A 17,269-nucleotide genomic window follows, 5' to 3' on the forward strand; every position below is an offset into this window, starting at 1 on the left:
CATGGTATGTTTCCTGAATGAGGTTGGTAATTTGTGATGGCACTCCATACCGCTTCACTTCCTTCCACATAGCTTCTCTGTTGATCAAATCAAAAGCTTTTTCGAAATCGATGAACACTGCATAGAGGCGAGATGACCACTCAGCACACTGTTCCAGAATTATCCTCAAGGTGTTTATTTGGTCTACACACGAGCGATTCGATCGAAAGCCTGCCTGTTCCCATCGGAGCCTCAAGTTGATATACTCCTTAATTCTGTTCAACAGAACCCTGGTGAAGACTTTGCTAGGGATTGAGAGAAGCGTAATGCCCCTCCAGTTGTTACAGTTTGACGTATCGCCCTTCTTTGGCAACTTCATCAGCAACCCACATTTCCAATCTGTCGGCATTTCTCCTTCTCAAATAGCGGCTGCAACATATTGGCAGTGGTATCCATATCAACCTTCATGACTTCTGCTGGAATATTGTCAACATCTGCTGCCTTACCAATATGCAACTCTCTCAATGCCCGCTTGATTTCCTCCACTGTTGGAATGCAGACTTTAATCTCTGGGTCAGGTTAGGTTTCTTCTTCTTCTTCTCCTCCTCCTCCTCCTCCTCCTCCTCCTCCTCCTTTAACACCACAGAGAAATGTTCCTTCCATCACTTCAGTTGATCCTCTGAGTTTGTTAAGAGGACACCATCTTTGTTTCTGACTGGACAGTTTTTCTGCATCTGCTTCCTTGGCAGAACTCTGGTGATGGTATAGAGTTCTCTAAGATTTCCCTTTCTGGCTGCCTCCTCTGCTTGTTGAGATAGGTCATCTATCCATTTCATTTGATCTCTCCTCACACTTCTCTTTACTTCCTTATCCTTCGCAGCATATTTGGATTGCAATTCTGTCTTCCTTGCTCGTGTCTTACATGTATTCATTACTTCCTTTATCTCTTTCCTTTATCTGATAATTTCTCATGTCTGGTCAGTCATCCAGTCTTTTTTTCCTCCTGTCCTTAAAACCCAGGATATTTTCACTTACTTCAGTAAATACAGATCTAGTCTTCACCCATTTTTCCTCAATAGTTTCATCTTCCACCTCAGTGAATGCTTGGAATCGATTCTTTAGTTCTATCCTGAAAGCTTCTTTCACATTTCTGTCATCCCCTAGCTTTCCAACATCATATTGCTTCCTTATCTGCTTTATCCTTCTCTTTTGTGCCTGGATCTTCATTCTAAAGGTAGCCACAACAAGATGGTGATCACTACCAATGTCCGCATCTCTCATGTTCCTCACATCCAACAATGAACTCCTCCATCTTCGTTTAATAGCCACATGATCTATCTGGTTTTCTGTCCTATGATCCGGTGATACCCATGTCACCTTATGGCAGTCTTTATGTGGAAATATAGTACCACCAATAACCAAATTGTGGCTTGCACAGAAGTCCACAAACAGCTGTCTGTTCTCATTTCGTTCCCCTAAAAACCATGCCTTCCCATAATATGTTCAAGTCCTTCATTGTCCTGTCCCACTTTTGCATTCAAATCTCCTCCAACTAGGATGATATCCTTCCTTTTCTGTTTCTTAACCGTTCTATTAAGATGTCCATAGAACGCCTGTTTGTCTTCCTCCTCCGCCGACTCTGTAGGTGCATAGCATACTATCAACATAATGTTTCTAATATTGGTCTTAAAACGTGCCACTATTATCCTTTCCGTCACTGGGTACCACTCCATAAGGCTTCTCTTGGCCTCCTTATCCATTAATATACCCACACCTCCATAACTTGCTCCGTCGCCCTCGGGTCTTCCAGAGTATACAAATGTAGGTCCATCATGGGTTGCCAAACTCACTCCATCTTACCTCACTCAAACCTAGGATGTTCAGGCCATAACTCCTCATACATGCCACTGCCTGTCGTAGCCTTCCACTTTCCCGCAGAGTCCTCACATTCCATAGCCCAATTTTCGTTAGCCTTTTCAAGCCAAAGGTCGTCATCTTTGGATCAGTCCGGTTTCTCATTGATGATGTTTCTGTAATAAGGTAATTTAAGGTTGTGTGAGTTATTGGCCCACAGCACCCAAGCTTGGTGGTGGGGCTGCCACCTATGCCTCCAAGCCTGCTGTTTTCTGTTGGGGTTGTCTCCCTTAGCCTTTGAAGATCCCTCTTCACCACAAGGCAGTGGTTTTTCCTCTTTATTTTACCCCAAGAGGAAGGGTTGCCTCCTCCGCCAACTTTACTGTACCAAAGGTCTCCTTCCCTGCCTCAGTTGCCGTTAAGGATTTCACCAGAGCCCCGTTAGCCATTACTTTTCAGGGTTCCTGTAAGGCCTTCACAGCTAATGTAGCAGTCTTGGGGCACACAAGGTCCCCGCTGTACTTCACCGTTACAGGCTATCCCCTACTTCGTACCGTTGCCCGTCCCCCACGACGTGGATGAGGGGTTGGACTTCTGGGGTACCATTCTTTTCCATTATTTAGCTCTTTGTATGAACCACACAATGAAACTGTTAACTGCCATTAAGCTATAGATTATTTGTGCATATTCTATCATTTCCATTCCAAGGCTCATTCTGTCACTGAAAGTGAGTTAAAAAAAAAAAGAGACAACGTGTTGGACAACTGAGTCTGAACAGCTGTGAAAGACATGAACCAAGTAAAGAAGGGACTAGATAAAGAAAAACATAAATAGGGACAAGAACACAATGATCAACAAATCCTGAGATTCCAAGAGATATACAGGGCCAAGAAACTTGCTATTTGTCATTTGATCTGGCTATCTGCAGTGAATCAGAAGAGAAGAAATGGGATCAGTTTGCAGACAGACTGGAGGAGGTCAGCAGAGAAAACATGAAACTGCTGTAGAAAGTAGTGAAGAACAAGAGAAGTGATCAAGGCAACAGAATGGGGTGATGAAACTTTGGCATGAAATGAGGCAGAAAGTGTAACAGTGGACAGAAAAGAGCCAAGTTGAGACTCTGAACCAGCAATCACATGGCTGGAGAATGAGAAGGCGCTCACAGCAGGAGGAAAGGAAAGGCAGTAGGTGTCAATGAACTGAGTGTGGATGAGCTGCGAGTAACAGGAATGGCTGCAACTGAGTGGTTGTACAGACTGCTCATCATGATATATCCCAGAGGATTGGAAGAAGGGTATAACTGTATCTCTGTTCAAGAAAGAAATTAGGCATAAATGTATCAACTATCTCGGTATTACATGCTGTCTCACGGTCTGAAAATATTAGGAAAAATCACAGAGAATCAGAGATATTGTTGAACCATTCCCAGAGGAAGAACAGTATGGATTTATGCCAGGATGGGTAACTACAGACCTCACCTTTGCAGCTAGATGCTGATTGACAAGTACTGGGAGAAGGAGAAGCCTCTATTTTTACTACTTTTGGACCTTGATAAAGACTATTAAAGACAGAAGCTGTGCTCATGGAGGTGGTGGATTTTCAGACTGGTTTGAAATGAAGACAGGAGTATACAGCAGAGCAGTTCATTGTCACATTTTCTATTTGTCACTTCACACAACCAACTGACAAACACTGATTTGCATTTAGGGCAGACACCCAGGGAGAAGATTGTCTATCAGTTGTTTACCTAGTCTATTCTTAAATCATTTTAAGGAATTTGGAAATTCATCAAACATCTCCCTTGGTAAATTATTCCAATCCATAACTCCTGTTCCAGTAAATTAATATTTGCCCCAATCTGTCTTCCTGAATTCCAACTTTATCTTCATATTGTGATCTTTCCCACTTTTAAAAGCACCATTCACACTTATTCATCAACGAATGTCATTCCATGCTATCTCTCCAATGACAGCTCAGAACATACCACTTAGTTGAACAGCTCATCTCCTTTCTCCCAAGACTTCCCAGCCCAAAGTCTGCAACATTGTCATAACACTACTCTTTTGTCGTAAATCACTCAGAACAAATCATTATACACTTCTTTTTATATTTTCCAGTTCTCTAATCAAGTAATCCTGGTGAGTGCCCTATACAGTGGAACCATACTCTAATATTGTGGTCTTACCAGAAATTTATATGCCCTTACATTTACATCATTACTACAATCCCCTAAATAGCCTCACAACCACGGCCCTCCCATGGACCTGCTCCACCTCCGTTTTCCTATCCTCTATTCTACATTTCCCTTTCATAAATTAGAAGGCAGATTGCAAAGCTGGATTAATCAGTTTAAGAGCTATGGCCTAAACATCAGCAAGACAAAGATAGTGGTGATGACAGTGCAGAAGGAAGGACACTAGCCAATTGTCATGCTGAATGATGCAAAAATATACAGTATCCCAGATTTCAAGTACTTGGGCAGCATTGTTTCAAAAGATAACCTGGCAAAACATGAGGCAAACAACCGAATCAACAAGGTGACACAAATCTATCATCAAGTAAGGTGGCTGCTGTGGAGTGAACAGGTACCTCTGAATATAAAAATGACACTCTACAAGTCTTATTATACACTGAATTTTACATACTGCCTTGAAACCAATACAATAATAAATACGGATAATTCTAAACTTCAAGTAGCTGAAATAAAATTTCTTTGCATCATGGTACAGAAGACCAGGAAGGATAAGATCAAGAATGAGAAGATCAGAGAAGAACTTGAAGAAACTCGACGACTTTCCAGACATTCTGATTTGTCAAAAGGACGAAGTTTAAGTACACTTTTTTAATAACTGTTAGTTTTGTCAGTCTCCTGAAAGTAATTCTGAATAAATAAATGTATAAACTGTCTGAAAAAGAAAACATAATAATAGCAGAATTACACCTGAAAAAATAAATAACTTAATTAAAATGAAACATTTTAGGTATAATTCTGTTATCATACGTTTTTTTCTAGACAGTTTAAAAAAGATTTATTCAAAATCAGTTTTGGCAGACTGAAGAACCAAACAGTTAAAAATTAACGCACACACACGCACGCACACGCACGCACACGCGCACACGCACATGCGCACAAGAAAATTAAATTGAACTTATAATATTAAATATCATGTAATAAATAACTTTAAAAAATCAAATACTAATAACACAATACAGGGTGGCTCAAAGTAGTTATACAGTTACATATACACCTTCGGCATTGATGCATTCCTGCAACCTGTCCCTGACACTCTCACACACAAATTGTGGTTCGTTTCATTAATGTCTAATTTCAAAATCAATTGTGCCTAATTGGGTCTAATTTCAATTTCAATTGATTGTGCCCTTTCTTTTGTTTCTAATAGGGCTGTGGTAAACGATGGCTGGAAATCTGAGTGAGGAGCAATGACGGTGGATCCTGAAGACCTACTGGAAGTATGAAAATGCTGAGACTGTGCGCAGGGTGTGGGTAAAGGAATTTAATTTGCCAGCGCCATCACACCTTATGATTTACCATATCACAGACAAGTTTGAGGCCACGAGTGCTGTCGCCAATGCACTGAAGTCTGGACGACCGTGTATGACATCGACACTGAAATGCGATGAAGGTAGCCCTCATCTTCTTAAACAGTCCAAAGACGTCCATGTGACATGTGTCTTTGGAGCTGGGTATCCCAAGGACATCATTATAACGTCTGATGCACCAGATGTACCTTAAGATGCACTGCCCCAGACTGCTACATGGCCTTATGGAGGATGATCCAGACCGCAGACTACAGTTCTGTGAGATAATGCACAATCAACTGAGAGAACAACCAGACCTGCTTTTGAACATCATGTGGACAGATGAGGCCTGTTTCAAATGGTCTGGTCACATCAACAGACATAACTGTGTATACCGGGCCGATGAAAAACTACATGTCATTATGACTATGCAATTGAATCAGCCAGGCGTCACAGTGTGGGGTGGCATATCCTGCGATGGTGCCATGGGTCCTGTCTTCTTCAATGGAAATGTTGATGGTCCCAAGTATCTGGAGATGTTGATCAATGTTGTGGTGCCAGAACTGCAAGCACGACCCGACTTCGCGGAATTGTTCTTTCAACAGGACGGGGCCCCACCACATTTTTCTATACCTGGATGAGACATACCCGCAACATTAGATTGGGTGATGGGGGAGCACTGAGTGGCCACCACGCTCCCCAGACTTGACTCCAATGGATTTCATCTTCTGGGGAGTAGTGAAGTATAAGTTTTTTTCCAGAAAAGCTCTCACAATACAACAGCTGAAGACTTTCATCGATAATGCATTTGAGGAAATTCGTTCTTCTCAGAAGAACTCTTAAGGTTTCACCTTACTCTCTCCTGCCTGCTGGCTCTTTAGAAATGTGTGCGCGTGCGTTTTTGTATTCAGGTATCATTCAAGGCAAATATTTTCGCACTGCAAGTTGTGTGGTTAAGCTCATTTTTAATATGCATAACGATGCATTTGTTTCTACATTCGGCCCTGTTTTCATCTCCTCGTAAGATGTGTATTGTTTAATGTAACACCTTGTGTAAAAATTGGGTTAAATGAAGGAGTTATATCATGTTCATAATCATGCTTTCACGTCTCTGCACAATATTTAAAATGAAATTTACCGTTGGTCTTTATAGCTATTGTTGAAAGTGAAGGAGAATTTCCTGTTGTATATGTTTATCAGGAACTCAAGGGAGACTTCATTAGCTAGTCGGAACTCTTAAGGTTTCACTTTACTTTTTCCTGCCTGCTGGCTCTTCGGAATTGTATGCGCATGTGTTTTGTATTCAGGAATCATTCAAGACGAATATTTTCACACTGCAAGATGTGTGGTTAAGACTATTTTTAATATGTATAACTTTCCCTGTTTTTATCTCCTTGTAAGATGTATATTGTTTAATTTCCTGTTGTGTATGTTTATCAGGAACTCAAACGAGACTTCATTAGTTAGTCCGAACATTGAAAGTATGATGAACTCTTCTCAGAAGAACTCTTAAGGTTTCACCTTACTTTTTCCTGCCTGCTGGCTCTTTAGAAGTGTGTGCGCGTGCGTCTTTTATTCAAGAATCTTTCAAATTCAAATATTTTCGCACTGCAAGTTATGTGTTTAAGCTTATTTTTAATATGTACAACTTTTGCTCTCTCAACGGTGCATGTGTTTCTACATTCGTCCCTGTTTTTATCTCCTCGTGAGATATATTATTTAATGTAACACCTTGTGTAAAAAAAATGGGTTAAATGAAAGGAGTTACATCACGTTCAAGATCATGCTTTCACGTCTTTGAAAAATGAAATTTACCGTTGGTCTTTATAGCTATTGTTGAGAGTGAAGGAGAATTTCCTGTTGTGTATGTTTATCAGGAACTCAAGGGAGACTTCATTATTTAATCGGAACATAGAAAAATGATGAACTCTTCTCAGAAGATCTCTTAAGGTTTCACTTTACTTTGTCCTGCCTGCTGGCTCTTCAGAAATGTGTGCGCGTGTGTTTTATACTCAGGAATCATTCAAGAAGAATATTTTCGCACTGCAAGATGTGTGGTTAAGGTTATTTTTAACATGTATAACTTTTGCTTTCTCAACGATTCATTTGTTTCCATATTCATCCATGTTTTTATCTCCTTGCAAGATTTGTATTGTTTAATGTAACACCTTGTGTAATATGAATGCCTACACACTGGCCTATTTTCCCATTTTTTGGCTGATGATGACGCCAACACAGCGTCGAAACTAGTCCCAAGTGCAAATACATGTTATAAATAAACCTATAACATTTTTGTATTGAAAAGGTGGAACCTTTCTAGTTTTTCCTATCTTCCTGTGCTGACCTACTGCGGAAAACCTGTTGTATTTGACAGCATTAAGGTGTTCTGCGTATCTAATCTTAAAGTTCTAACCGGTCTGTCCGATATGAGAACTGTGGCAGTCATTACACTTAAACCAGTAAACACCTGACTTCGTGAAAGGGTTGGATTTATTAATTAAATTGGAATTGTACAAAATATGCATGTTGCTGTTGTTAGTGCGGAAGGCAATGTTAACGTTATGCTTCTTGAAAATGTTGGTAACACTGTAAATGTTGCGGTTAAAGGTAAAAGTTGAAAACAATTTAGATTTGGGTTTGTCTTTTATTAAATTAGAGTTTGAGCGATACCTGAATTTGTTAATAATGCGCACAATAAAATTCTTACTATAACCATTGAACCTAGCTATCGCATGTATGATGTTGAGTTCTTTATTCAAGTCTGCTTTCGACATTGGGCCCTTGAACGCGCGATCAACTAGGCTATTATAAGTAGCACATTTGTGAGAGTAGGGGTGTATTGAGTTCTGTTTTATTGTTGATGCTGTGTGGGTGGGTTTCCTGTAAATTTTGTATTTAAATGAAGAAGGGAGCCTCGTGATCATTAAATCTAAAAAGTTTATGGAACCATTAATTTCAGATTCTATTGAAAATTTGATATTAGGATCTATGTTGTTAAGATTTATAAGGGTGTTTAGTGCATCAGTAGAACGTTCATCAATGATAACAAATGTATCGTCTACGAATCTAGTCCAGAACTTGATATTATTGAACTTTTTATTATTGTCAATGGCATTGTGCTCTAGGAAATCTAAGTATATTTCTGCCAATATGCCAGAGGCCAGAGACCCCATAGCCAAGCCATTTTGTTTATAGATTACGTTATCAAAAGTAAAATAATTATTATCTATTAATAGTTTCAAAACGGACATAAAATCAGAGATTTCAAGTTTGCTCAAATGACTACTGGAATTTAGATTATTTTCGATAATAGAAAAAAAGCTTGCTCGTTTTTATGCTCAGGTACATGTTGGTAATATCGAAAGAGTGCAAAGTATGGTATGGTTGTAGGTCAAATCCGTCTAGTTTCTTGATTAGTTCAGAGGTGTTCTTGATAGATTTATCAGAAGTAAAAGTGAAATGTTTTTTGAGGAATTGTTGAATAAACTGAGCACCGGGAGAAGTAAATATTTTATTTAGGCGTCTCTTAATATCCAGTCTTAATTCATCTTGTGAATCCTTCGGCATTTTATTAATGGCGACCTCTGTCTCAATAACTAATTTAGAAGCGATACTCGGTGTGTTGACATTCGTCCAATTATGTTTTAGACCTTCATTTAACCTGTTATGGCTGAGAATGATGTCCAAAGACATCGAAACCGGTCCCTAATAAAAATGCTGTGATTTTATATTAACAACATAATTTGTATTGATATAAGGTGGATCATTTATACTCTCTTTTGTTTTGTGTTAATCTCCTTTCAATACGGACCAAATATGAAGTTCTCTACTGCATACTCATTACATATAATTCTATCTAAGATATTAAAAAAAAAAAGTTAAAACCTAGATTTGAACAGATATTTATGCATAAATCCATGTGATATCTATGTTAAGTTGGCCTTTCCTTCTGTTTAACATACTTTTTCAGTGAAACATCAATTTATGAACAACTAATAAAAGGTTGCCAGGGACAGTCATATTTCTCACCTTTCTCGGAGTTTCTGAACTTCCTCGACGAGGGTGGAGAATGTACTTTCCAATTGATGTAACTTTTGAGACCTTAATTCATGACATTTACATTTGTCAAGTAAAATAATTTTTTCAGTTTTAGACCGGTTCAACTCCTCTTGCAAAGTATCTATTCGTATCCTTTCGGTTTTGCTGAAACATACACATACATTTATTTCAAAATTATTTTCCAGGAGAAGGATTTAAAACAAAGTTCTGATGAGGGAAGTAAATACTAAACATCCCTTTTAAGAACAATTTAAGCATCAGGTAAAGGAAGAAAAAAAAAATTATTATTGATTTATTTTGAGGGTTTGGTCATATCTGTTAGTATATACTGTATGTTGACATTCATGGATACATACTGACATTCAAGAGTTGACATGCAAGTTAGCAAGCAAGTAAGCACTATGTGAGTTGGCCATGCAGTTAGGGTGCTGTAGCTGTGAGCTTGCATTCAGGAGATGGTGGGTTCAAATCCCACCGTCAGCAGCCCTGAAGATTTTTTTTGTGGTTTACCATTTTCACCTAGGGCTGTACCTTGATTAAAGCCATGGCTGCTTCCTTTCCCATTCCTAACTACCCCTTTTCCATCCTTGCATCACCAAAAAAAAAAAAAAAAAAAAGTGTTAGTGCAATGTTAAACCACTAGAATAATAATAATAATAATAATAATAATAATAATAATAATAATAATAATAATAATAATAATAATAATAATAATAAAATCCATATTTAAGATTATTTTCAACTTTCACCAGTGAATGTTGACTTTCATGAATGTATAGTGTTAATACTATCCAAGGTATGTAAGTATATTATTTGTTTAAATACTGGTACTTAAAACTTCATTTTAAACATATTTACTGGGAAAAATTACATTAAAATTAAAATGGCTTTGTGATTCAGACAGATGTATGTTGACATGTATGTAGTGGAACTGGCTAAAATTTATGGGGAGAAGGGCAACGGTGTGCAAGGTGGAGCAAGAAGCTGCTTTCAAGGACAGCTCTGCTTGCCTAGGCAGCACATCATTTTCATGTACACTAGAGCTGTCATCGCTAAATGTCAGGATCACAAAGTTAGTTAGTTAGTTTAAAGGAACTATATCGTCGCCATAAGACCTATCTGTGTCGGTGCGATGTAAAGCCCCTAGCAAAAAAAAAAAAAAGGAACTATAGAACAAAGCACTACAAATACATCATTAGAAAATAGGTTGATTTATATATTTGAGTATTTTTAACACAATATAACTTACAGAGTAAATCACACATTTTTACATTTTGTTATTTTTTTATTTTTGCAGTTACTTTTAGGAGTATTACTGTGACAACTGTAAGGCCTCTCGTTGTAGTAGGCAACACTTTAAATGCCCAAGGGCGGTGAAGTCTTTTGGAAATTAGCTGAACTTTCTGAAGAGCACTTACTTGCCTTGTGTATAAAAGGTCACTACTTATGGTTTTTAGTGCCACCCAGGGAATTGGTATGTTAATGCACTGGACGAGTATTACTCCTGTTAGTGTGCTGGCACCAGATATTTATGCTACCATTTTTAAGTTGCCAGAGCTGCTTGTTCAAATTAGACTGACCAATTAACGCCCAGCCTGTCCTTATAAATACTGGTAAACTTGATTCTTAAGGCCGGTCTCCACTGATAAACATTCAACAGCAACATGTTGAATTTAACATGTTACAATTGACATGTATACTGTGATTGTGTCTTCCAATTGACTTTGCATGTTAACTCAGCATGTTGAGGTTAACACTTTTAACATGTTGGCATGTGTTCCGCTCCAAGTGGAAAATATGTCAAGTCAATTCGTTGTTTGTGAGATGTTGGCAGAGCTTCGGCAACTTTTGTGCTGTTTCCATTCCAACAGATAGCCTAAACGACACAAACAATGTACTTCTCGTGAAGTAGGATTATAGTTACAACCCTCCGCAATATTCATTCTCTTTGTTGTAAGTTATAGGCTACAAATACAGTACCTGCATGTATGTCGTTCTCTCTGCACTGTACCAGTACTAAAATTTATAGTCAGAAATGGAGTGGAGCAAGGAGATAACTCTGGACTTAATGATATAATAGAAAGGCCTTGTTTGTGGGATGTCTCATCAAAGGAATTCAGAGATAAAGCGAAGAAAGCCAACAGTTTCCAGGAACTCGAAATTATCTAAAATTATTCCCGCGAGTGCATCGAAAAAAATACTAGCGTCCCTCCGCTCCCAGTACGGTACAGTCAAGAATTGTAAAAAGTTTAGAAAAGACGGGGGCGGCAGCGGATGAAGTTTATACTTCAAAGTGGTTTGCTTTTGAAGCAATGAGCAGGAGGAGGGGAGGAAATGTGCCTAATAAAACTGCATTTCTAAATCATAACAAGAAGCGACAGTGGCAATAACAAGGGCCAAATACTCATCTTTTTTTTTTCTTTTTGCTAGTAGCTTTACGTTGCACCGACAAAGGTAGGTCTTATGGCGACGATGGGATAGGAAAGGCCTAGGATTTGGAAGGAAGCTACCATGGCCTTAATTAAGGTACAGCCCCAGCATTTGCCTGGTGTGAAAATGGGAAACCATGGAAAACCTTCTTAAGGGCTGCCGACAGTGGGATTCAAACCCACTATCTCCCAGATGCAAGCTCACAGCCGCGTGCCCCTAACCGCATGGCCAACTCGCCCGGTAATCCTCTTCATCTGAGTCCATTGTCCTTGTTTGAAAATACTAGACACCACCTAAATGTAGGCCTAGTACCACAAATTGACATAATGAACTACCTGTATATAGAGAAAGGAAGTCAAGTTTAACATGTTTATTAAGTGTGGACACAATGTTAAATGAAACAGTATTCAACATTTAACGTTTAACATGTTGATGGTGTCACCGGTTAACATTTAACACTTTTAACATTTAACATGTTGTTGTTAAATGTTAATCAGTGGAGACTGGCCTTTATGGGTATCTTCTGATCGAACTTGATCTGTGCGACGGAGAGTGAGGTCCTCCTCACCAAAGGCTACGGTGGACTGGGGCAGTATATAACATAAGCGGCAAGTTTTCCCTCATATGTGAACTTATCTGCGTGTGGCAACAGGAAGATTCCAGCATTCCCCATTAGCATCTAACTGTTAGGGTGTGCCGTGTTTACCAATATTAAAATAAATGTAGGTTCTTAAATTTCAGTTAGGTTGTAGGTTTCTAGGCCCTGTGGCGTAGGGGTAGCATGCCTGCCTCTTGCCCGGAGGCCCCGGGTTCGATTCCCGGCCAGGTCAGGGATTTTTCTCTTGACCTGAGGGCTGGTTCGACGTCCACTCAGCTAACGTGATTAGAACTGAGGAGCTATATGACGGTGAGAAGGCAGCCCCAGTCTCAAAAGCCCAGAATAACAACCAAGAGGATGCGTCGTGCTGACCACATGGCCGCTCGTACTTAGCCTTCGGGCTGAGCAGCAGTCGCTGGGCAGGCTAAAGCCCTGTCAAGGGCGTTAAGTGCTGTGGTTTTTTTTTTTGTAGGTTTCTAGGACAGAGTGTAACCACCCTAAAGGGTATCAAGTAAATCCTAAGGATGTACTAGTGTGGACCTTCATTTCCTTTGTTCACTTCGTTTCCTCGTGACTAAGCTTCACTAATTTTCAAAATTTTCTGTGCACCTTTTCAACATTTCATTTTCTTCCAGCTTTAGTCACCAGTGTAACAGAGCTTATCTTCTGTGTCACCACGCCTTCTGCCCTATTAGGTTGTATGATAATTCACCTCACAGAATTGCTTGAGTGGGTTCAGCATTCTATTCCATTTTGTTCTCGACCTTTCTATTTACCTTTACATCTTCTTTTTTCTTTTTTGACTGTCAAGTATGATCTTCAGCTCCTGTTATTTCTGGATCCTTCTGATCCTCTTATTGTGTTGTTGCTTCCCCATTGAGTAGGTGCCGTGAGTGACAGAGTTTGTAAAAGCTGCTAAGCTTTCCTGTGAGGTAACCTTAAAGCATAAAATAGGCCCTGATGGTCTAAAGGTTTAGGAGTATATCTCCATTTGAAAAATTGCATTTATACATTGTACTTTACCAAAAAATTACAGTGGGTGGACAACGAATTAGGAATTTCCAAAAATTCTTACATTTTTGACTTATTTCAGTTTGTGTAGTATATTTACAATGCTTTTACCCCATATTTCAAAAGTTTACAACTCATGCACTTATTTTCACATCATTTGAGACAGTTAGTACTTGGCAGTACAACCTTCAGCTTTAATGACAGCCATAATGTGTCTTGGCATGCTGTCGATACTCCGTGCCACCACTTCACTAATGGTCACATCATGTTGGCATACTCACTGCAGATGCTGTTTCAGTCCAGAAATATTTGTGCACACTGGACTACTGACCTTATTCTTCATAATATTCCATATCCCTTCAACGGGATTCAGATATGGGCTGTTCCCTGGCCCATCCAGCATTCTGATGCCTATCTTCTGCAGATGACTCATGACAAATTTTGAAGTTAAGGCAGGATGCCCCATCCTGTATGAAGATTTCATCATTTTCTGGATACCAATCATTTATTTGAGGAATTAGACAAGTATCTAGGACATGTTTTTGTACCCTCAACAAAATACAATAGCCCAGTGCCATGGACTGATATCACACTCCATACTATAAATTTACTTGGGTATTTAACAGATTCCTTAATGCGCTCTGACATAAATTGCTTCCCTGGACATCTCCACACATGCTGCTGACGATCTTGCATAATTTATATCGTTGACTCATCCGAGGAGCAAACCTGCATTACGAAAATGTAAGGAATAAGAAGGATTAAGAAAATCAGTCACTGAAATTATTTGAATGTTTAAAAAATTTTGATAAATCTGCCAACACAGTGTAGTCAGTGGACTGAATTAATTCATAAAACTATAGAACAAATGAAGTTACCTTTGACCAATCACTTGCAGTCCAATCTTTATGCCTCAACGCTCAAGATAAATGCTTTCTCCTTAAGGCTGGTGTTAACTGGCTTTCTTATTGGACGGGATTGTAAACCACACTCGTAAAGTCCCCTACAAAATATCTTTGTGTTTAAATTATAACCTGCATCACCCAAGAGATCACAAATGTTCTTAACAGTGGTCTTCCTCAGTCCCCTACAGTTTCGCCACTTTGTTGAAGTAACTGGTTCATTTAAATCCACCTTTATTTAAATTCTTCAAACTCTTTGCGGAGAAAAATTACATTTCCTGGCTATTTTACACTACCTCAATCTTCTTTTTCTTCTTCCTTGGACTCAGGTTTCCTCTTTTATTCACTATATTAACTTGGAAAACTCTGATAATTGCTAACACACCTAATTAAGTTCAACAAAGAAACTTCCTTTCTCAATATTGTGAACTAGCAGAAGTACCCGTTCTTTGTACGGGTTATCAGAAACTGGCTTTAGTTACTCATACTATCGGTGTGACTGACTTTATTAGATATTTATATCACTGGTGTACTTACTTAAGTATGTAGAAATTATTTGTCATGTTTGAAATTATAGTGTAAGTATACTGTCGCTAGATAGTACCACAAATATAAATATTATTGAATGTATTTGTTTGATCCGACATTTTGTAACTATTACAAATATTAAAATAGATTAGGTCTATGTAATTGACAGGCAATCTACTGTAGATACATGCATGCAAAGTTTTAGATCAAATTCTGCTGTAGTTATTATGTAATTGACCCTTACATAAACAAAACAGATATAAACCACTTTTCTTTTAGATCAAATCCTACTGTAGTTATTATGTAATTGACCCTTACATAAACAAAACAGATATAAACCACTTTTCTTTTATAATACTAAATAATATACTATTAAATTTTGCGGAACTTAAGTCACTGAATGTTTATACGTATTCTATGTTATTTCTGGATAATGTAGCTTTCTGTTACTGAAAGAATTATTATAATTGGTTCAGTAGTTTCACAGTTTATCAATTATAGCTTCCCTGTAAACAATATTTGATGTAGTTTTATTTTGTGGTAGCAAAATACATTGATTTTCAGGAGCTCCAACACGTGATAAGCCAACATACAGTTGGCCATGAGTAAAGCATTCTTTTCATTAGGTCAACCCCTACCAAATGAAATGTTTGGCCCTGAGACATGTTAACTCTCAAAGCAAAAGATGTTTTCGCTGGAAACTGAAGTTGTTTAAATGGAATTGGCCAATCGGTAGGGATCGTGGGTATCCTAGGAATATGAACAAACTGACCGGCTGCAGGGCTGGTGATAATGGTCGCTACAATTAAATTGTCCTTCAATTTCTTTATAAGTAGTCTCGTCCCATTGTACATGCTAGGAGGGCTTTCATTTCTCAAAATCATGATTGGCGTTCCGATTTTTAATGTTAATTCATGAGGTGGCAGTCCGGAGGGGTTAAGTGCAATTAAAAGTTCCAGTGGGTAATGGACTGCATCTTCAATATTAGTTACTCTGTTGATAGATGTATACTTTTTGACCTGGCTAGGTACGTTTTGTATAATCAAATAGTTTTATTTCCTTGACCTTGTCATTATAGGTGACACTATTGCTCTACAAAACAGCCAATGAAAGTCCCTTTTGTGTAACTTTTCGATTGCAGGTTATAAATTTCATTTTTTTCAGTATTGAAGATCTACTTGCGATACAAATTCTTATAATTTTATTAAATGCCACCTATTCAATACGATAATAACTTACATACTTATTAAGTTGTTAATATGGTACATGTTTTGCTCCTTTTTCGTGAGCAAATGTTACTCCAGCAACATTGAGAACAAGTTAAATGTTCATAACATAGGCAATTATCAACTGTAGAAAATTGTTAATGCAATTAACGAAGTTTCAACGACAATCATACAAGTCAAGCAACACTGAATCAATACAATTAGCCAGTTCACAAAAGATTTTATAACATAATTTTAAAGGATGTTCACCAGATGAGTTTCATCAATAAAATGTTAGATAGATTTTAGACAAATATGTTTTAACTTAAAGACATAGTCTTATTGTTATACGACTTGTAAAATATTATAAGATTTGTCAATCAGGTTTACAAGCATAATTTAATCCAATAGAATAGATTCACGATCTTATATAACCTTAAGTAAATGATAATTGGCTGATGATGCTCACGAAAAAGGAGCGAAACATGTAGCATATTAACAACTTAATAAGTATGTAAGTTTTTATTACGTTATTATTGTATTGAATAGGTGGTATTTAACAAAATTATAAGAATTTGTATCATAACTTTTCGATGTGAGGGTATACTGCATCTATTAAACTTTCTAAATTATGAACTATTTGACCTAGAGACTCATCCAGAAGGACGTCATAATTACTGCTTACATTTGGAGAAGGAATAATTTCTTCTCCAAGTTTTAGCAGTTGTTGTGAGAAACTGGTATGCGTGTTTCCACGAAGACGAGTTCTCATATTTGTCCGTAAGTTCAAATTTTGAATTGTTGTCCATAGGGGAAACAATTTCAAGCATGCTTTAATAATATCTGCACGCGTCCCTCTGTTAACAACGGGGAGTGTCTGTCGGAAATCTCCAGCAAATACAAAAGTAATGCCACCCATGATGGCAGCAGAGTTCCTCAGATCCTTTAAGGTTCTGTTCACAGCCTCTATATGCGCTCTACGGCTCATGGTGCATTCATCCCATATAATCAATGATGCGTTTTGTAGTAATTTACCAACAGACCCATTTTTGAGGATAGAACATGTGGATTGTTGCTCTAGAAATATGGATAGCGGAAGTTTAAAAGTAGAATGAGCAGTTTTCCATTATGTAAGAGTGTTGCAGCATTTCCTGATGAAATTT

The 17,269-nt window shown here is 38.1% G+C and overlaps 1 protein-coding gene across 10 annotated transcripts in view; it reads right to left on the reverse strand.

Moving 5' to 3' along the window:
• Positions 1-17,269, reverse strand: part of LOC136864525 (CAP-Gly domain-containing linker protein 1) — a 958,550-nt gene that overhangs the window by 164,786 nt on the left and 776,495 nt on the right. For all 10 annotated transcript variants that reach the window (XM_067141621.2, XM_067141618.2, XM_067141619.2 and 7 more), the window contains one exon: positions 9,403-9,576. In XM_067141621.2, the coding sequence (XP_066997722.2) occupies positions 9,403-9,576 (174 nt within the window). The remainder of the gene's footprint in view (positions 1-9,402; positions 9,577-17,269) is intronic.

This window comes from Anabrus simplex, chromosome 2, assembly GCF_040414725.1.
Source record: "Anabrus simplex isolate iqAnaSimp1 chromosome 2, ASM4041472v1, whole genome shotgun sequence".
Classification (NCBI taxonomy): Eukaryota; Metazoa; Arthropoda; class Insecta; order Orthoptera; family Tettigoniidae; genus Anabrus; species Anabrus simplex.